This window comes from Quercus robur, chromosome 8 (assembly GCF_932294415.1).
Source record: "Quercus robur chromosome 8, dhQueRobu3.1, whole genome shotgun sequence".
NCBI lineage: Eukaryota > Viridiplantae > Streptophyta > Magnoliopsida > Fagales > Fagaceae > Quercus > Quercus robur.
In genome coordinates, this window is record NC_065541.1 from 39,345,928 (window position 1) to 39,367,719 (window position 21,792).

Below are 21,792 nucleotides of genomic sequence, written 5' to 3' on the forward strand. Positions count from 1 at the left end.
CTTCTTAAAGATCATGAAATTACCTTTAAAACAACAGTTTATAGACCAAAATTAGAGTTCAAAAGGATGAAATAACATAAAAATATCAAAATCCTGATTTAAAATATTATTTCATTCCAAGTCAAAATGCAATTTTTAGGGCTTTTCCGTGCAATAATTTGAACAAATACAACCACAACGGGTGCAAACGACCTAGATCGCACTAAAATATGATAGATTAGCTACTCTACAAAAAAAGGGTTTGATGATATTCCCTTTGAATTAGGAGGAATTAATTTTCTAAGAAAAGTGTTACATAAATTTTTATATTGCATCACCTCCTTTCTGAGCGTAATATCTCAGTGACTGTAACTCCAAATTGGATGAGGCCAGAACCTTTGGAAACTATGCATCTAAAATTTTTCGAAAATGTCTATTTGAAGAAATCCGAACTCCTGAATACCTCCAAAAAGTAGCACAAAACTAGGTTGAAAAAGGGAAAAATCAGAAAATTAGGAAATGAATAATGGAGGAGTTTCTTAAAGAAACGATGAGATGGCAGTAGGATACCATTAAGGTGTGCGCCTCAATTTTGTATAAATACACCCCTCCTCCGGCGGTCCTCTTGGATTTTTTGGGGAAAATTATATTTTACTCCCTAAATTATACTTCATTTTACACTTTGTTAGGGTTTAAAGAGTCATGAAGTTGCACCAAGGACCAAAATGGCACAGAGAATTGAACCCCATAGAATACTTGAGCCCGCAATAAAGAAAAACGTTGATAGGCCCAAAATCCATTAAGGTTTTAAAAAAGGAACCTAAACCCCATGAATGGATAATCCTTAGAATCCATGAAATGAAGGGAAGAAGAAAAGCCCAGCCTGCCAAGGTCAAAAAATCGCTAGGGAGCCCAGTAGTGGGAACTGGGCCAGGATACCTGGGGATTGCCAGGAGCTTGGGATGCTGTGGACGTGCAGCAAAGCCAGAGTTGGATTAAGATAGTTTAAAGGGGATGCTAAGAAACATAAGGAACGAGAACAGATATGTCCCTATCAGCCATCTAATGATGCATAAAGGAATCAAAAAGCTTGGGAACCAACAATTCATGAACAAGGGGCTAGTACCTCGAGGAACCCAAAAAGAAGAACCATGAAGGGAAGTGGCTAAGAAGCTTTCAACCTGGCAGGAAGGAATCAGCTCACTTGGAAAAAATGACAAAGGGAAAGGCAGCGAAAAGCTGAGACTGAAAAAAAGGTGAGAGGCCTTGAAGGAAGAATGACCAAAGGTCAGCTCTTTAGGGACACCCCGGAATGAAAAGTCAGCAGGAGACTTTTGGGGAAGAAGCACCAAAAGGAGAAAATTATGAGAAATAAGGAAGGGACCAACTCACCAATGTTGCTGGCACAACATTGGTTTTGACCCAGGAAAGCAAATGGGGGGAATCAGTGGTACCCCAGGACTCGGGGATGACACTATAAAAGGAGGAAGCAGCCAACAATGAAGGGCATTTTAGCAACAATGAATTAGAGCAGAATCATTGAGAAAACTCTATTAGAATTAAAAGAAAGTAAGAAAAGAGAAGGAAATATTGCCCGATATCCTTAAACTGCCACTAGAGAACACATTTGGATTCAAAGGGATTCAAACTTTGCAAGTCATAGAGGCCTGAAAAGCCATCTAAGTCTGTGATTTTTGAACTTATTTGAACCTTGTGATACGTCCTAGTGAGCATGATATATTACACAATTGAGAAATTAATGAAATATTACACAATATCTTAAGGACCCCTAACATTTACTTTGTGTCTTTCTCTATCGCATTACCCCTTTACTATTTCTTGCTATTCAATACATATATTTCTTGTTTGCTAGTATGTATGTGTTGTAGGATTCTTGTTCTGTGCACCATCTGGTTCATAATTAGCTCATTTAGCTGCGGTGAACCAAGCCCAGTCCCTTAAAACAACAACTAAAAGGCTTGAGGTCCTCGTTCCTACTTGGGCCTGGGCATCGTCCGAAAAGGACCCTCACACACTTACACTCATAAACTAGGGGTGTGCACAGTTCGGTAGAGGCAATTTTTTTCCAAATTTATTACCGAACCGATAGAGATCGGTTTTTTCATAATTAGAACTGATGCACACTGCTTAGGGTCGGTTTTCCGACCTATAGCGGTGCGGTTTTTTGCGATCGGTTTAGTCGGTTTGGTCGGTTTAAAATATTTAAAAAAAAAAAAACTGTTTTTTTAATAATAAAAAAAATTGGGCTTTCAAGCCTAATATCAATATATCAACTTGTTCAAGATTTCAAGTAAATACAAACCATTTTTTTATTTAGCAAGCCATCTGTGCAATACCTGTGCAAAATATCTATTCAACATAAAATCTATTCAACCAAATAGTAATGATCCAAACTATCCAAATTTTTTCATTTCATTCACCATGCAAAAATATTTTGAAATTGCCTCAATAAGAGTTCAACTCCCAAAATACTATCATGTAGTATATAATATCATTAGTGTCACTGTGTGTGTCAGTGCCAATAACAATAAGTGTTAATGTATCCACTTAATAACGTATTACAGAATCATTTTTCACTATCCACAAATGCCAAAAAGAAAGATATACAAATTAAATTAACATTTATGCAAAAGAATGCTAATTGCTTGTATCCCCAATAATAATCCCACCCATGAATACCTAAATAACTACCATTAGTGAAAAGTCCACTACCAATAACATGTACAAATATAATTAGCATATAGGTAAAAGAATGCTAATTCTTGTAAGTCCATTGTCCAGTAAGTCTGTGCACTATGCATCATTCTAGAACTCCTACAAAATACTAAACAAAACAAAATAAACACGTGTTAATAACAATAAAATGTTTATGAACAATAAAATATTTATAATTAACACAAACGAATGATAATAGCAAGTATACTTACATAATACTAACTACTAACTAACTCCAAGCAAAGAGTAGCACATTACTCATCATCATCCAACACAATGGTGCTGGGATCCTCCTCCATAGATTGTGACAACTAACAATGTATTACTAAGTAACAACTAAGGCCCATGACATAATTAAGACATATTAAAGTAAGTGGGACTAAAGTAAGTTACTTAATACATATTAAAGTAAGTTAGTTATAACCCTAAGACATTAATTTATTAAAGAAAGTAAGACATATTAGAGTATAGCATTTTTATTTTTCATTTTATTATTTTTTTGGGGGCTAACCGGATACTTATTAGCCTATATAATATAATAATCTTTCCAGAGTTTCCAGTCCACTATCAAACACGAAGACATTCATGCATCCATGTATATCATATATATATACACAAGCTTTGCTTAAAATATAATATATATAAGCAGCTACTTGCCCCCCCCCCCCCCCCCCCCCCAACAAAATAGAAAGACACAAGCTTTGCTTTGAGAGATTTTAAAAGGTGCTATTGGCTTAGCTGCTAACTGCTAAGCTTTACTCAAATAAATCAACATGGTTTCTCGGGTTAGAGGGAAGTATGTAGGCAAAGGAAGTTTTGCTATGGAGTGAGTCACTGAGTCTCGGGGTTAACATATAAAATATAAATCATGCTTTCCCAAATAGCCAAACTTAATCAAACCAACTTAAATCATGCTTTCAGCTTTCCCAAACAAATGAAAAGGAAAAGACACGAAGAAGCTTACCGTTTTGCCGTGACTGGTGTGCGACGACAAGGCGCTGTGTCAGGCGAGAGGTGAGAGTGAGAGAGAGAGTTAAATGATTCTGAGAGAAAAATATGTATATATACCCTGAGAATCTGAAAACCTAGCATAAAACGCACCGTTTTGCTTTAGTTTTTTTTTTAATCACACCCATACATACGAGTACGACGTCGTCTCATCAGTTTCATAAAAATAAAAAATAAAAAATTAAAAAAATTAAGAACGACAGAATATGGATCGGCTCGGTTCGGCCACTGTCTCGGTTTCGGATATCTCAAGCCGGTGACTCCATCGCACCGCATTGAAAACAGAGGGCGAATTCCGAACGCTGGCCTCGGCTCATTCGGTCGATGATAGACTCAGGACGGTATCATCGGCGCCGGTCGGTTGGGTCAGCTCCAGTAATGTTTTGCTCACCCCTATCATAAACTATGAGAATGCACACTTTACCTAACACTTGCCCTCTTAAACTATGAGAGCGCTCACTTAACCGCTTAAACTATTACTCGTATAACACTTTACATCCCATCCCATGGGTAATAGTTTAGAGAAATAAGTGTGCATTCTCATAGTTTAGGAGGGTAAGTGTAAAATGGGTCACAATTTAAGGGGGTAAGGTGTAGTTTCCCCAAATTTTCATACACAAAAATTCCCTACCTTATCCAACCTCTCTAGGATTCTCACTAGGCATATTTTCCCTCTCTAGAATAGATACCAAACCCATAAATTCCAGCCCCTTTTTTCTCCCAAAAACCCATAAGTAAGCCTCCAAAGTTCTTTGCTAGAGCTAGGGTAGTGTAGCTACTACTCTATTCCCCTTTCTCTTTCCATTTTTTTTGCATATACATTCCTTTTACGTCTTCTTTTGTATATACATTCTAAATTTTAATACATTCTCTTTAATTCCCTTGCTCTTTACAATTATGTCATTTACTTTCCTTGCTCTTTACATTCATGTCATTTATTTTCCTTGCTATTCACTTTTCAAATCATTTACTTTTCTTGTCATTTAAATTATTATCCTTATTTTCGTGCTAAAAAAAATTATTATCTTTATTTTCTTGTTCGAAGGTAGTGTTTTCCTTTATACGTGTTCATGGGTATATGCTAACTGTGAAGGTTTCTACCTTTTGCACATAGACATATTAAATCCCACAGATTTAAAGGAAAAATTAACCTTACATCTTGGTGAATTTTTATATTCTAAATCAATATGGTTAGCGGTGGCTTATCTTTCCCTATATTTTAATTAAAAAAAATAGTAGTAGTAGTGTGTGTATATATATATATATATATATATATATATAGTACTTGTAAGGACTGGGATTGAGCACTTCTGCTGCTAGATGAGTGGACTCAAGCCCAACTAGCCCAATACAATAAATTTATAGAGAGTAGGTTTAAGAACTAGGTCTTAGTGAGGATTACAACAATTAGACACGGTTATGAATGGATTGAAAAGCAAGGATATGACTAAAGTATGAAATTCTGTCCTCGGGCATTTCGTCTTAGGAACTTAGTGTTCTTCTTATCTCTTTAGTGCTAGGTTACAAAGGTTTCCAAGAACATGCAAATTGCTACCGTATTCTCCTGCTTTTTTCTCCCCTTTTTCCTGGAGGATTTCTCACATTATATATCCCCCTCCAGTTGATTTTGGCCCTCCATCTGTTGATCATGCAGGTCACTACTTGAGTGCTTGTCCCATTAGCCACCTTCCCAAACCTTCAGTGAGTTGCAGCAACCAAGACCGCACTGTTCAGGGGTCATTTCCTCATTAATGCGGCTAGAACGTTAGTTGTGGGCATTTAATGCGGAGGTGACAGTTTCTCCTTGAACTGTTCCTACACCATGCTTCCGTGACTGTCCTACAGTACTTGTCCTTTTTCTTAGGACGCTCTAGGAGGTTGCCATTGATGGCAGGTCATTCTTCCCTACTAGGATCTAGGTTGGCCAAGGACAGGATTGTCCTCGGCGATGTTTCTGGGCTATTTGGGCTTTCTTTATTCGTCCTCGGCCATTTCTTCCTCCTCGACGTGGGCCTTGAGCTTAGTATAAAGTGGGCCGGGGTTGTCAAATTCTTTGGTGCCACAATAGCCCCTCAAAATCCTACTGTCCGGCTCCTCAGACGAAGAGGAGGATTTTGGTGTCCTCGGGCCTTTATCATGGCTTATCAAGTCTTGTCCTCCATCAGTGCCAGAGCCTCTTCACTTGTCTAAGGCACGTTCCTAGCGCCTTGGTATACGGAGCGCGTCCTCATTAAATTCTGGCGGCTCTGTGCTCCCCACGTTTAATGGTGCGATGGTAATCCAACGGTGGGGATTTCCTTAACTTCATGGACGGGAAAACCCGCACAATTACTTTTAATGAGAGGTATAAATACCCATTTGAACCAATTTGCATCTTTACTTTTACACTCAAGAGTTCTTGTGCACATATCCTGAATTCGGTCAAATCTCCAGCCAAACTCACGTCTCTTTTCAGCATAAAAAGCCTGTCGAGGAGCTTTTCCTCATTTCTGTAAGTTTTCTTCTTTCTCTAACTCACGTTTTCTCTCTTCTAAGTTTCTCTTCCTCTTATTCCTTTCTTTCTTTCGTCCTTCCCTGAGTTTTTTAGCCGTTACTAGGGATAGGTAAATTAAAAAAGTTGGTTGAGTCTGAAGAGGTGATGGAAAAATTCATCGTTGATTATAGGATACCCCCTAATGTAGGTTTGAGGTACTGTGACGAAGGGGAGTGGCATTTTAGGAGCAAGAGGGTGAAGTAGTGATTGCCCTAATTGCCTTCATAAAAGGTGGTGTGAGAATCTCTATGGGGCCAGTGATAAGGGATTACCTTAGGCATTTCCGATTAGCTCTCACCCAATGCACTGCCAACGTGTTTAGGATCCTGGGTTGTGTGGATGCTTTAAACGAGAAAATGGGGTTGAGGTTAACCCATCACGATGTAAACTGGTGCTACAACCTCCAACACTTGAAAGGTAAATCCTACTATATGAAGACGAGGGATGATAAGATTCAACTTATTCAGTGCCTCCTCGAGACCAACAAAGGGTTAAATAAGGACTTTTTCATTGTGTGTGGGGAGTGGCATGATGACCTTCATTGCCCAACAGAGGAGGGGGAACCAGGTGGGGTATCGAGAGTAGGAGAGGGCTAATCTTTTGTGTTATCATAATTTGCATTGTTCGGTTACTAATATTAATATATTTTCTTTTTACAGATCCACACGCCTTTGAACGACACTTCCACCTGGTCAACCGGGAAGATTTAGAAACTATTCTCAAGGCGGCGGTCTTTGTAAACGAAGCTGACAACCAAGTTAGGGCCGCTCACAAGATCCTAGGGTACGATCCCATCCAGAAATCATTCCCCGCTCCGAAGCACGTGATCAGAGCTAACGATCCTTGGCTTCACAAAATCACTGTAACAGAACACGGGTTTGTGCTTCCCGAAAGATCTCCTGTCCCAGAAGGCATCCCGTTGACAGGCCCTTCTTCATCCCACCAAGCAGCGGAGGCCGAAGGTGATTTGGGTCTATCCGAGGACGTATTTGGTGCATTCAACCAAGTTAATCAATCCGAGGATCCCTCTGGTGACTTGGGCGACCCTGATTTGACTGAAGCGGATCTTCTATCAGTAGGGACCTCTTCTCAGGCTGAAATGGGTTTTAAGAGAAAACCTCCAACTAGCCTGTTCAACCTAATTGAGGGCCAACCGGGGAAGGACGCGTCGGGGAAGTCACAACCCAAGCTTCCCCCTCCTCCACCCCAGCCTCAGCTTGCTCAGACCAAGTTGTCTTCCACCCAATTACAGCCACCATCTCCACGGTCCAGACTTCCTCCTTCTTTTCAGTCGACCTTGCCTCCTCGGCCCAAGCCCGCCAATCCGAAAAGGAAGAGGGTTTCCAAAGGCAAGGAGCCCATGGATGGGGGGAGATCTCGCTCCTCTCAGGAGGAAGATGAAGCCTTACGAGTTTTAAAACAATTAAAAACCGGGCACTAGGGCCAAGAAAAGGAGGTCACCACTTAGTCCGAGGCCCAAGCCTGGCTTCCTGCCCCAATGCTCCACAAAGAGCCATTGATGGACCACGCCTCCTTCAGGGACTTCCGAGGGGGTGAAGGCACATATGTGGCTGATGCGTTGGAGAGGTCCCTGCTACTTCCTGTCGACATGGCCGAGTTGAGGAATCTGAGGAGGTAGGAGGTCTTTCTCAACATCTAGAGGTATTTGGGCATGGTAAGACTTCTAACACTTGTGACTCCGTTGGTTTTCATTCCTTGGTTTCCAACTTACCATGTGCTTGTTTCAATTGGCAGGCTGTCAAGGCCATTTATAGGCTGGAAAAGGATGCTAAGGAGCAAAGTAGGTCCCTGGAGCTCGAGTGTGATAAGCGCTTGGACGCTACTCGGACCCTTAAAAATTCCGAGGCCGATCTCTTAAAAGCGAGGGAAGAGCTGAAGGAAATGACGAGGGCCAGAGATAGCGCTGAAGCAGGCCTAGTTGGTGCTGAAAAATAGGCCAAGGACCAAACGAGGCGCCTACTCGATGCCGAGGATCAGTTGAAGATTGCCAAAGAGCAAATCATTGATTTGAAGAAGAAACTGGCCGAGGTAGAGGGGGCCAAGAAAGTTGCTGAGTGGGCCAAGGATGAGGCCTTGAAGGCTAAGGCAGAGGCAGAATTCGCCAGGACGGAGGCTGAGAGCTCTAAGGAGAAAGCTGAGGAGGAGGCTTACGACTTGGGAGTGGCTGAAACCTAGGCCACTCTCAAGGCTTAAGTACCTGGAGTATGTAGGCTCTACTATTCCCAGGTTTGGAATGAAGCCCTTAAACAAGCTGGGGTTGAGGCTTCATCCGATTTGTGGAAGGTGGAGAATGTATACTACCCTCCGACCATCTGCAAAACTGCCCCTGCCAGCTCCGAGGCTGAGGTTGCTCCTAAGGGGGCTGAGGCTGCTCGGCCTGAAGCTGCTCTGGCCATAACTGCTCATAATGAGCCAGCCGAGGAGGGTGAGCTTCTTGGGGCAACAGAAACAATGAAAACTTGAACCTTGAAGTGCCCCAGAAGACTGCAGAGTCTACAGCTGATGCTTAGGCCCTTCATGCCGAGGAGCCAGCTCTCTCGGTTCAGCCCCTTCAAACTGTTCCCCCGAGTGAGGGCTCCAAGGGTCCTGAGGTCACTCCTGCTCAGCTCCCCAAGGAAGGGTTCAAGATAAAGTTGAAGAAGTAGGCAACCCAGCTAACTTTTGTATTAGTTTTAAGGACATTGGAATCATTGTAATTAAACTTTTAGATTAAATGTATGAAATTCCTTTTTTTTTTTTTTTTACATTATGTGTTTATTATTATTATTGTTATTGTTATTACTGTGAACCTTGTATCTCATGAGTTGGTTATCCTAATGGGTAAAAATGGATATGTACATATCATAATTGAAATTAAACCTTTAAACTCTAACTCACCGGCATCAAGGGGACGCTTAGTTTGCGTTTGCCCATATTTTTAGGGAATGGGGTCCGAGTAGATGATCCAGGGTACTGAGCGTATATTTAGGCCATATTCGCAACTTTTATGAATCTTGAAATAGCTAGTTTCCCCATAGGTTTGAGTCCGAGGACCATGCAAGACCTTGGTTCTGTTTGATACTTAGATTTTTCTTGAAGTAGCTAATTTCCCCATAGGTATGAGTCCGAGGACCATGCAAGATCTTGGTTCTGTCTAGTACTTAGATTTTTCTTGAAGTGGCTAGTTTCCCCATAGGTTTGAGTCCGAGAACCATGCAAGACCTTGGTTCTGTCTAGTACTTAGATTTTCTTGAAGTAGCTAGTTTCCCCATAGGTTTGAGTCTGAGGACCATGCAAGACCTTGGTTCTGTCTAGTACTTGGATTTTTCTTGAAGTAGCTAGTTTCTCCATAGGTTTGAGTCCAAGGACCATGCAAGACCTTGGTTCTGTCTAGTACTTAGATTTTTCTTGAAGTAGCTAGTTTCCCCATAGGTTTGAGTCCAAGGACCATGCAAGACCTTGGTTCTGTCTAGTACTTAGATTTTTCTTGAAGTGGCTAGTTTCCCCATAGGTTTGAGTCTAAGGACCATGTAAGACATTGGTTCTGTCTAGTACTTAGATTGTTGCCAAAATACAAGACATATAACCATAATGGACTAAAAATTTGAATTAAAGAAATGCTTTTGTTGATAATAATACCTTCTCAGTTAATTTACATTCCATGGATGAGGTATAGCTTTTTCATCTAAGTCTTCTAAGTAGTATGCACCTATTCCTGCTATTGAAATAATTCAATATGGTCCTTCCCAATTGGGTCCAAGCTTTCGCCAGGATGGGTTCTTGGCAGCACCCACAACTTTCCTCAACACTAAGTCCCCTGGTACTAGCGGTCTAAGCTTCACATTGGCATCATATCCCTACTTGAGCTTCTGGTGGTAATAGGCCAACTGGATCACTACATTTTCTCTTCGTTCATCGATCAGGTCTAGGTTCTTCCCCAGTAGTTCATCATTACTATCTGGGGTGAAGGAGTTCATCCTCAGCATTGGGAAGCTTGCCTCTAGAGGGATAACAGCCTCGGCCCCATAGGTCATGGCAAAAGGTGTCTCCCCTGTTAACCGCCGTGGTGTAGTTCGATAAGTCCATAAGACGTGCGGCAGCTCTTCTACCCATCTTCCCTTGGCGTCATCCAGTCTCTTCTTAAACCCATTGACTATGACCTTGTTGATAGCCTCGACCTGTCCATTTCCTTGAGGATAAGCTGGAGTTGAGTACCTGTTAGTGATCCCCAGTTCGCAACAGTATCTTCTAAAGGCTTTGCTGTCAAATTGGTGTCCATTATCTGAAATGAGGGTATGAGGGACCCCGAATCGGGTAACAATGTTTCTCCAGATGAATTTCTTAACATCCACATCTCTGATGTTGGCCAGTGGCTCAGTTTCGACCCATTTGGTGAAGTAATCTGTGCCGACCAACAGATATCTCTTATTTCCTACTGCCTTAGGGAAAAGGCCTACAATATCCAGGCCCCACTGGGCGAACGGCCATGGACTGGACAAAGGGTTGAGGAGGACCCTTCCTGGCTGATGAATATTTGAGGCAAACCTTTGGCACTAGTCACACTTCGTAACATATTCCAGTGCTTCCTTCTGCATCTCCGGCCACCAATATCCCTAGGTAATGGCTCGGTGCGATAGAGATCTTCCTCCTGTGTGACTCCCACAAATCCCTTCGTGCGGCTCTTCAAGCAGTAACTCTGATGCTTCTGGGTGAATTCACAGTAAATATGGCCCAGAATAGGAGCGTTTATACAATTCGTGGTCCTCGGACAACCAAAACCGAGGGGCATTTCTTTGTATTTTTTCAGCCTTTGATTTCTCCTAGGGTAGGACATCATCTCTGAGGAACCTCATTATAGGGTCCATCTAGCTAGGACCATTCTAACCTCATGGATATGGACCATGCATTTTGTAGCCTCATTTGCTCTATCCAGATGCTCGACAAGAATAATTCAAGGCAGACCCCCTGTCGAGGAGGTAGCAAGCGTGGCCAATGAATCTGCATGAGTGTTTCTATTTCTGGAGACATGTGACAGGCTAAAAAGATCGAAGTCTGACTGCAAGCGTTTGATTTGGCTTAAGTACTCTTGCATCCTCGCATCTCTGGCCTCCAATTCTCCCTTTACCTGGCCCACTACTAGTTTCGAGTCCGAGAACATCTCTATTGTTTTTTCTCCCATTTTCTACACCATAGCCATTCCTTGTAACAAGGCCTCATATTCGGCTTAATTATTCGTGGCCGAGAACCCAAGTCTCAGGGATTTCTCTATGGTAGTCTTCTCAGGAGATCAGGACTAGCTCTACTTCGGACCCCCTTTGATTTGCTACCCCATCAACGTACACCTTCCAACATGGGGGTCCTGGCGTAGAGATTACCCCAACTGATTTTCCATCCATGTTACGCTCCTCTGCTACTATTTCTACTGGTGGTTCAACAAATTCGGCCACCAAGTTAGCTAGGACCTGGCCCTTTACGGAGATCCGAGGCATGTACTTGATGTCAAAAGCTCCCAGAATTGTGCTCCATATGGCAATCCTTCCAGTGTAATTAGTGGTCTGAAGTACGGACTTCAAGGGTAGTTGGGTTAGAACAACCACTGTGAAATAATGGGGAAGCTTTCGCGTAGCATGGACCACAGCCAGTATAGCTTTCTCTTGGGGTAAGTATCTGACCTCAGCTTCATGCAGCGACTTGCTCACGTAATAGACTAGCTTTTGAAGGCCATTGTCATCCCGTATTAGCACCAAGCTCACAGCATGAAGGGCCACAGCAATATATGCGTATAGGACTTCATTGGTCTTAGGACTGGACATGATAGGTGGTCGGGATAGGTATTCCTTGAGTTGCTGGAAGGCCGCAATACAGTCCTCGAACCACTCAAATCCTTTCCACTTGTTGATCAAGAGATAGAACGATCTACATCTATCTGCCGACCTGGAAATGAATCGATTCAGGGTTGCGATCATCCTAGTAAGCTTTTGGACCTCCTTGGCGTTTTGCGGTGGTTTTAGATTATTTATAACCTTGATCTGGTTGGAGTTAACCTCAATTCCCCTATGAGTAACCATGTAGCCCAAAAACTTGCCTGATCCTACGCCAAATGAGCATTTGGAAGCATTTAGGCGCAGCTTATGCTTCCTTAAGACACCAAAGGTGCTGCTGAGGTCTCCTAAATGCTCGGACACCACTTTACTTTTCACCACCATATCATCAACATAGATTTCGATGCTCTTACCCAACTACGGCTCGAACATTCTTGTCATCATCCTTTGATAAGTGGACCCTGCGTTCTTCAGACCGAACGACATTACCTTGTAGTGGTAGTTCCCAGTTGGTGTCACGAAGGCTGTCTTCTCCTGATCCTCCAAGGCTAGTGGTATTTGATGATAGCCTTGAAAGGCATCTAAGAAGCTCATCCGAGGATGGCCCGCTATTGCATCCACCAGTTGGTCTATCCGAGGCATAGGGAACGGGTCCTTTGGGCATGCTTTATTTAGGTCTGTGAAGTCCACACAAACTTGCCATTTTCCACTTTTCTTCTTGACCACCACAGTGTTGGCCAACCATTCGGGGTAAAAAACCTCTTTGATAGCCCCTACACGCTTAAGCTTCGCCACTTCGTCCCTAATCACATCGACATGCTCTCTTGACGGGCGACGGGGTGGCTGCTTATTGGGAGTGATGGACGGGTTGACATTGAGATGGTGACAGATGAAGGTTGGATCAATCCTGGGAGCATCGCAGGCATCCCATGCAAATACATCAATATTTCTTTTGAGAAACTCAATCAACTCCTCCTTCTCCTAAAGAGGCAGTTAAGCCCTTATTCGAAAGAACTTCTTCGAGTCACCACCAATAACCACCTCCTCTAGATCTTAGCATTTCGCCTCCTCGGTAGCGATATCAAGAGGCGAAATTGGGGCCCTTGATTGCTATAAATTCTTTTCAGCAGAGGCCGAGGACTCCACATCGAGGCGATGTGAGATAGCAGCCACCACACACTGCCTTGCCGTGGATTGGCAACCACGGATTTCAAGAATTTGGTCCCTTGATGGGAATTTCACCTTCTGACAATGGCTGTGTAGGGAGAGTAGGTGTTTACCATGATAAAGTTCACTTCCACTATCTCTGGGCCGGTCTGGATGGGTAGCCTAATCATGCCTTTTGGAATGACAAGCTTCCCGTCGAAACTCATCAGAGGAGAGTTATAGGGCATTAAATCTTCCAGTTTTATCCCCAGCCCCTTGTAGAGGTCGGGGTACATAACCTCGGCCCTACTGCCACCATCCACCATCACTCTTTTCACATCGTAATCCCCGATTCTGAGAGTGATCAACAGTGCATCGTCGTGGGGCTGGATGGTTCCGATCTTGTCTTCTTCTGAAAAACTCAAGATTGGATGAAAATTCATTCTGGCCCTCTTCAGCTCTGGCTAGGATTCCTCGATAGGCCACCCAGTCACAGATAACACTCTTGAAGGGCGCGTGCCTGTTCTTCCCAGCACGGCCAAGATTACATTGATCGTCCCTACGGGTGGCCTTAAGGCAGTATCTCTCTGGGTTCCTGATGGGTCTGGCCTTGGTGACTACTGGGATGATGCAGAAGGTGTTTCAACTTTCCTTCTCGGACCAGCTAGTCCAGATAGTTCCAGAGGTTCCTGTAGTTCTCCGTGGTATGCCCGTGGTCCTGGTGGTATTGGCAATAAAAGTTCTGATTGCGTCTCGTGGACTTTCCTACCATCTTATTTGGCCACTTAAAGTATGTCTCATTCTTGATTTTCTCCAACACTCGATGTACTGGTTCTCGGAATACAGTATTGACAGTTTATGTGTTGGTTACTCCAAATTGTCCTACGAAATCTCTCCTCGGGCGGTTGCTGTTATATCGATCTCCCTCCTCTCCTGAGGGATAACCTTCTTTTTTCCCCTACCTTGCAGCTGGTCTTCCTCCACTCATTTATACTTATCGATCCAATCCATCAGTTGCCGCATAGTGGTGGCAGGCTTGCCAGTCAGAGACTTCCTCAAGCCGTGCTCGGCTGGGAAACTATTTTTGAATGTGCTGATGGCGACATTGTCAAAATTATCATCCATTTCATTATACGTCTCCCAATATCTGTCCGAGTAGGCCTTTAGAGTTTCTCCATCATGCATGGATAACGACAATAAAGTACTCAAAGGCCGAGGAGCTCTGTTGTTTGTAACAAAACGGGAGCCAAAGGCTTAGGTTAGCTGCCTATACGAATCTATGGAATTCGTCTTTAAGCCATTGAACCACCTCATCACCACTGGTCCCAAGCTAGACGGGAAAACCTTACACATCAGCGCCTCGTTTTTAGAATGGACAGACATCCTTTGGTTAAACTGGCTCACATGCTTCACGAGGTTTGTTTTGTCGTTGTAAATGGCGAAGGTTGGCTGCTGGAATCGTCAAGGAAGTGTAGCCCCTTCTATGTGGCATGTGAAAGGTGACTTGGAGAGTTGATCCAGTGCCCTGCTCATGGCATCATTTCCCAAGCCCCTAGGAGATGGGCTTTTACGTTTACACCTCTGGTAGTGCTCTTCTTCGTGAGAAAAGGTCTCGCTTGGGGGAGTTCTCGATCTTTGCCTATAGTCATCATCACTTTCATCATCGGATGGTATGTTAGGCCTAGAATGAGATCGCCTTCATTGTGCATGGCGTAGCTTTCTCTTCAGATCGTCTATCTCTCGCTGCATGGCCTGCTTATCATCCTGTTTCTGGGATACATGACTCCTAACTTCTTCTGGTTGCATGGCCCGGTTGTTATTTTGTCTTTGGAGCACGTGACTGCCCACACGAGAATAGCTTTTGCTGGTTTGAGTGGTGTGTACACTTCCCTTTCGAAACCTTCCATTCTCTTCATTTTGATCACGCTCACAGTTAGGAAAGTTACCCTGTTGTTGGGATCTAGCCGATTCGGGCTAATGAGGGCTTGCTTGATGAGGTCCTGATCCTACACAAGTTCTTCCCACAGACGGTGCCAATTGTAAGGATTGGGATTGAGCACTTCTACTGCTAGATGAGTGGACTCAAGCCCAACTAGTCCAATACAATAAATTTATAGAGAGTAGGTTTAAGAACTAGGTCTTAGTGAGGATTACAACAATTAGACACAGTTATGAATGGATTGAATAGCAAGGATATGAACTAAAGTATGAAATTCTATCCTCGGGCATTTCGTCCTAGGAACTTAGTGTTCTTCTTATCTCTTCAGTGCTAGGTTACAAAGGTTTCCAAGAACATGCAAATTGCTACCGTATTCTCCTGCTTTTTTCTCCCCTTTTTCTTGGAGGATTTCTCACATTATATATCCCCCTTCAGTCGATTTTGGCCTTCCATCTGTTGATCATGCAGGTCACTACTCAAGTGCTTGTCCCATCAGCCACCTTTCCAAACCTTCAGTGAGTTGCAGCAACCAAGACCGCACTATTCAAGGGTCATCTCCTCATTAATGCGGCCAGAACATTAGTTGTGGGCATTTAATGCGAAGTTGACAGTTTCTCCTTGAACTGTTCCTACACCATGCTCCCGTGGCTATCCTACAGTACTTGTCCTTTTTCTTGGGACGCTCTGGGAGGCTGCCGTTGATGGCAAGTCGTTCTTCCCTATTAGGATCTGGGTTAGCCAAGGACAGGATTGTCCTCAGCGATGTTTCTGGGCCATTTGGGTTTTCTTTATTCGTCCTCGGCCATTTCTTCCTCCTCGGCGTGGGCCTTGGGCTTAGTATAAAGTGGGCCGGGGTTGTCAAATTCTTTGGCCCCACAATACTAATTTAAGCAATTTCATTCAATAAATTTACATTTTTCCTCCTTAAGAATATCATTGATCATTTTAAGAGAAATGCTACAACTAAAAACTTTTTAGAACAGTTTTTAAAACTATTGAGGTAGCAAATTCTTATTGGTTTATATTTGGACCTAACAATTACATCACTTTTTTTACTTACTGATAACCACTCATCACAAAACAATTTGGAAAATGGTTTGTAGATCTAGTATTTTTCCTTATTTTAAAGGCCATAAAAAATTTTTATAGATCTAAAATCTAAAAGAATATATACAAGCCCAAAAAAGTTAACCTAAGAACAAAAATTACCGATAGCAAAGCTAAAAAAATAAAAAATAAAAATTACGACCAATCAACCAATTTTATAAATATAAATAAAAATAAAAACTTGGCCTTTTAAAAAATTTTAAACAAATTAATTTTTTCCTTATCTACAAAAGACTCACTCTACACACACACAAACAAAAATAATTAAAGAAAATCCTTGCTAGTTAAGTTGCAAAGCCAAAAGTCAAAGCAACTGCACACAGCCAACAACAAAGCCGTCTCCCCTAACTCCAAATCTTGGCTCCATCCCTGTTTGTGCACCACCATTTTGGTTTACTATGAGTATAAAGATTTAATTAAGATTGGCCTTCCTAGTCTAATCCTATACTGGGTGTTTGGTTTGCTATGATATGTCTCTGATGTGATACACATTATGATGATATGTCATTGAAGTTTTTGGTTTATTTTCTTTTTTCTAACATTACAATAATTTAAAACTATAAAATATATCACACCATCTTAATCTCATCACCTTCCTAAACAATGTAATATTGTATTCTTGTATTGAGATTACATTAATATAATATTACAATAACATAATATTACGGCGTAATGTAACATCATAGCGAACTAGACACCCCCTAAATCAATATGATGGGTGAAGGTTTATCCTTGTGCACCACTATATTTGATTTGCTATGTGTATAGATGTTTATTCAAGGAAGACTTTTTTTAATATATATATGAGTTAGGTTCAAATTACACCTGATGTAACTCTAAGTAGTGTTACACTATCCAATAACTTGTTATATAATTCATATTTTAAGAATCTCACCATTGAATTACATGTTCTATATGTGCTTAACAAGCATGCCAATTTTCATGCCAATTGGATGTTATTTATCATGTGATCCATAAACTCATCTTTTATGTAATTAAACTACAAAAACTTGAATTTAAACAATTGATTGATGACACGACTATTGATCTTTGATCACCATAAAATTTTGCAAGCATGAAGAGTATATGAATATAATGTAATCCTATGGTAGATTTCTCAAAATTCGCATCTAATAATAAGTTATTAAGTGTTGTAATATTGTTTAGAGTTACAATAAGTGTAACTTGAACCCAACTATATATATATATATATATATATATATGAAATTTACAAATTTTCTTGCCATCCATGAGGACCCCAATGTAAAGCTAGAAAAACCCAATTCAAAAAAAAAAAAAAAAAAATGAGTGAGAGAGAAAGACCATTACAAATATTCTTGAAAAAAACAAACAAATAAACAAACGAGAAGTACTCAAAAAGTTAAAATCAAATTATAGTGGTTAAAAGAATGCATAATCACACCTTTTCTGCTAAAGTCTGTTCTAGTTGGATTTGAGGTCAGCTGGGCCTCCTTAGGAATGGAATGGATTAGAGAAGTTAGGGAAGAGATGAGGAAGAAATAGTTTGTTCTTATTGCCTGAAGATTCAATAAAATCAATAGCTATTTATACAAGTCTACAAGGCTTACTGCACCACTAACTAACTACTGCTAGCTGTAGTAACTAACTCTACCTGTTGTCCACCCCATACTAGCTAACTAACTGCCATACAAATGTAATACCAGCTACTCATGCTCAAACTGAATCAATCTTCCCAATTACAATCATCATGATCAAACTTAGCTGGTCTCCTAATAATTGCCCCTCCTTTAAAGCACCTTGCCCACAAGATGAGGGAATTGTTGCTGAAGCTGATACAGATTCTCCCAAGTAGCATTATCTTTAGTTCCTCCCTGCCACTGGATGAGCACTTGTGTGACAGTTCTATTTCTGATCTAATGGGACCTCTCTTGCAGTACAGCAACTGGCCCTGGATTAAGAATACCTTCTGAGTTCACTGCTGGAAGAGTAGAACATGGTGTCACCTGTTGTCCAAGCTTAGCCTTAAGGTATGAAACATGAAATACAGGATGAATTTGAGAGCCAAGAGGTAGATCTAGCTTGTAGGCAACTGCCCCTATCTTCTGTAGCACTTGGAATGGACTATAAAACCTTGGAGATAACTTATTAAAGGTCTTATGGGTAATGGACTTTTGCCTATAAGGTTGTAACCTCAAGTACACCCAATCCCCAATCGAGAATGACCTTTCTAACCTATGCTTATCAGCATGAAACTTCATTCTTTCCTGAGCACTGACAAGATTGGACCTGAGTAAGGAGAATAGTTCCTATCTAGACTTCAATTGAGCATCTACAACTTCAACTTTAGTTGTGCCAGGTATATAATCAAGCAGTCTTGGAGGTGGGGAGCCATATAAGGCTTCAAAGGGAGTGAGTTTAGTAGCAGTATGGAAGTTGGTATTAAACCAATATTTTGCTAATGGAAGCCACTCCACCCAGCTATGAGGCTTATCAGCTGCATAAGTCCTAAGACAGTGCTCTAAGCTTTTATTCACCACTTTAGTTTGGCCATCTGTTTGAGGATGATAAACAGAGAACATGGCCAATTTCACTCCTTGCAACTTCATCAATGCAGTCCAAAAATGTGAAGTGAAAATTGGATCTCTATCACTCATAATTGAAGAAGGCATTCCATGAAGCTTGAAGACAAACTACATGTGTAAGGCTGCTACCTTTGAGGATATATAAGGATGTGTTAGTGGAATGAAATGTACATATTTAGAGATCCTATCTACCACTACCAAAATGACATCCTTCTGCTGAGATTTAGGTAAACCCTCCACAAAGTCCATGCTAATGTCAAGCCATGGTCTTGCTAGAATAGGTAAGGGCTACAGTAAACCAGCTGATTTACAAGTCTCAGTCTTATCCTTTTGGCAATTATCACACTCTTGAATGTGCTTCTTCAAATCTTTCTTCATTCCTAGCCAGTAGAAGTCCTGTTGGAGTCTGTGTAAAGACTTCAAGTATCCTGAATGTCCCCCTAAGGATCCATTATGGATTTGCTACAACACATTAGTTTTAAGGTCACCTTGAGATCCCAAATAGAGCCTTCCTTTGTACAACAAAAAGCCATTTTGCAAAGAGAAGCCTTTGGAAGCTTGTTTCCCTTCTTGTAATGACTGAAGTAATCCTTGCACCACTTGATCAGATTCATAACTAGCTTTCAAATCTGCAAGCCATGTAGGAGTAGGAAAGGAAATGATACAATAAGTGCTCACTGGACCAGAACATGTATCATCAACAACTTGTAACAAGCTAGCATCTTCTTCAAAAGTGTCTATGTCCCTCCTAGACAAAGCACCTACCACCTTGTTCTCCTTGCCCTTCTTATATTCCACTATGAAATCATAGCCCAGTAACTTGGTGATCCATCTTTGTTGTGTTGGTGTACCAATTATTTGCTCCAGCAAGTACTTCAAACTTTGTTGGTCAATCTTAATGTTGAAAGGTTTGCCCCATAGATAAGTCCTCCATTTCCTGACTGCAGTCACCAAGGCTAGCAATTCTTTTTCATAAGTAGATAAAGAAAGACTTCTACCCTTTAAGGCTTGACTATGAAAGGCAATGGGTCTCTGATCTTGCATTAGGACAGCACCTAAGCCTTGGCCAGAAGCATCACATTCAATGGTAAATGGCTTGTTAAAATCTAGTAAAGCTAGCACTGGAGGATTGGAGACAGCTAACTTGAGTTGAACAAAAGAGTTTTCAGCCTCTTCAGACCATGAAAAAGAATCTTTCTTTAGCAAGGCTGTTAATGGAGCTGCAATTTGCCCATAACCCTATACAAACTTCCTGTAATACCCAATGAGACCAAGAAATCCCCTTAAGGCCTTAACATCAATAGGGGTAGGCCATTGCTGCATGGCAGTAGTCTTTTTAGGGTCAGCCTTTACACCTTCACTAGAAATAAGATGTCCAAGGTACTTTACCTCCATACAAGCAAACATACATTTGGATTTCTTTGCATACAAATGATGTTTAGCTAATGTACTCAAAACAATTCTAAGGTGGTTAACATGATCAGCCAAAGACTGACTATACACCAAAATGTCATCAAAAAAGACAAGTACAAACCTCCTAAGATATGGCTTAGAGATATCATTCATCAAGAACTGAAAAGTAGAAGGGGCATTAGTCATGCTAAAGGGCATGACCAAGAACTCATAATGCCCTTCATGAGTCCTAAAAAGCTGTCTTAGGAATGTCTTCCTCCCTCATTCTGATTTGGTGATAACCAGACCTTAAGTCCTTTAAGAAAAACGACAAGCACCATGGAGTTCATCAAACAAATTATATATGACAGGTATTGGGTATTTATCTTTAATTGTCTCATGATTAAGTGCTCTATAGTCTATGCACATTCACCAAAAGCCATCTACTTTCCTGACTAATAAAACAGGAGATGCAAAAGGACTTTGGCTATTCCTGATTAAACCAACCTTCAGTAATTCCTTAACAATCTTTTATATTTTAGTTTTTTGGTAGTATGGATACCTGTAGGGTTTCTGACAGATGGGTTGTGCTCCATTCTTCAAGTTGATCTGGTGCTCATGCCCTCTTAAGGGAGGTAATCCAATTGGTTTATCAAAAACTCCATTGAATTCCTGCAACAAGGATTCAATCTCTGCTAGATAAACACTCTGTTGGGCACCTGCAGTAGGCCCTTGCATTGCAATATGAACTAACAATCCCTTCTTGAGTGATCCTTTTAAGAAACTGTCACCATCTTGTAAATTGGAACCTGTAGCCTTCATACCTTGTAACAGAACTTGATGACCACAGTACATAAAGGACATAGTTAAGAGCTTAAAGTTCCAACTAATAACCCCAAGAGTACTGAGCCATTGTGTGCCTAAGACCAAATCACAGCCACCTAAAGACAGGACATGCAATTGAACATAAAATTTTTAGCCTTGTATCACTACTAACACATCAGTATAAAGACCATGAGTTTGGATAATGGTTCCATTAGCTACTTTTACACCAAGAACTTGAGTAGTATCAATAGGAACATGCAGTTTAGAAAGCAAGGACACATCAATGAAATTGTGGGTACTTCCAGAGCCTAAAAGAATTACTAACCCTTCTTTTTCTATTCTACCTTTGACCCTCATGGTTCTTGGAGTAGGATTGCCTATAAGAGCATACAAGGTAATTTATGCTTCCTCTACACGACTATCTTGCAAAACTGCTTCTGCTTCTAACTCACCATTTAATTCTGTAATCTGAACCCCTTGGTTAAATTCTGGACCAAAATCTAACCCTTCCAACAAAAACAAATTAGCCCCCTTACACTTATGATCTGGAGACCATTTATCATCACAGTTGTAACACAACCCTTTCTTCCTTCTTTTTTCCACTAGAACAGGAGAAAGCCTCTTAATTGGCAGCTTGATCTTGGTTTCATTGCCAGTAGTCAGTTAAGGGCCCCAAGAATAGAAGGTCTGATTTGTTCTTAAACATTCTTGCAATTCTTCTTGTTTGTTAACAAATATTCT

General features: G+C 41.3%; 1 protein-coding gene and 1 long non-coding RNA gene across 2 annotated transcripts; both read right to left on the reverse strand.

Moving 5' to 3' along the window:
* Window positions 1–2,440: 2,440 nt before the first annotated feature.
* LOC126695455 (uncharacterized) lies at window positions 2,441–4,984 on the reverse strand. Its single transcript, XR_007646029.1, has 2 exons — window positions 3,680–4,984; window positions 2,441–2,824 (listed from the first exon to the last, which is right to left on the reverse strand). It is a non-coding gene; the product is annotated as an uncharacterized LOC126695455 (long non-coding RNA).
* Window positions 4,985–17,965: 12,981 nt separating this feature from the next.
* On the reverse strand, window positions 17,966–18,510 carry LOC126696272 (uncharacterized). The gene is made up of 2 exons (XM_050393038.1): window positions 18,216–18,510; window positions 17,966–18,081 (listed from the first exon to the last, which is right to left on the reverse strand). The coding sequence occupies exons 1-2, from the start codon at window positions 18,508–18,510 to the stop codon at window positions 17,966–17,968; spliced, it is 411 nt and encodes a 136-aa protein (XP_050248995.1).
* Between the last annotated feature and the right edge of the window lie 3,282 nt (window positions 18,511–21,792).

What these genes read in the sequence shown, in the direction of transcription:
- LOC126696272 (XM_050393038.1), bottom strand. Translation starts at nt 18,510, where the DNA reads ATGAAGTTTCATGCTGATAAGCATAGGTTAGAAAGGTCATTCTCGATT. An exon ending in TCCAGCAGTGAACTCAGAAG is followed by an intron (nt 18,082 to 18,215) that starts GTATTCTTAATC and finishes AATCTGTATCAG; the next exon opens with CTTCAGCAACAATTCCCTCA.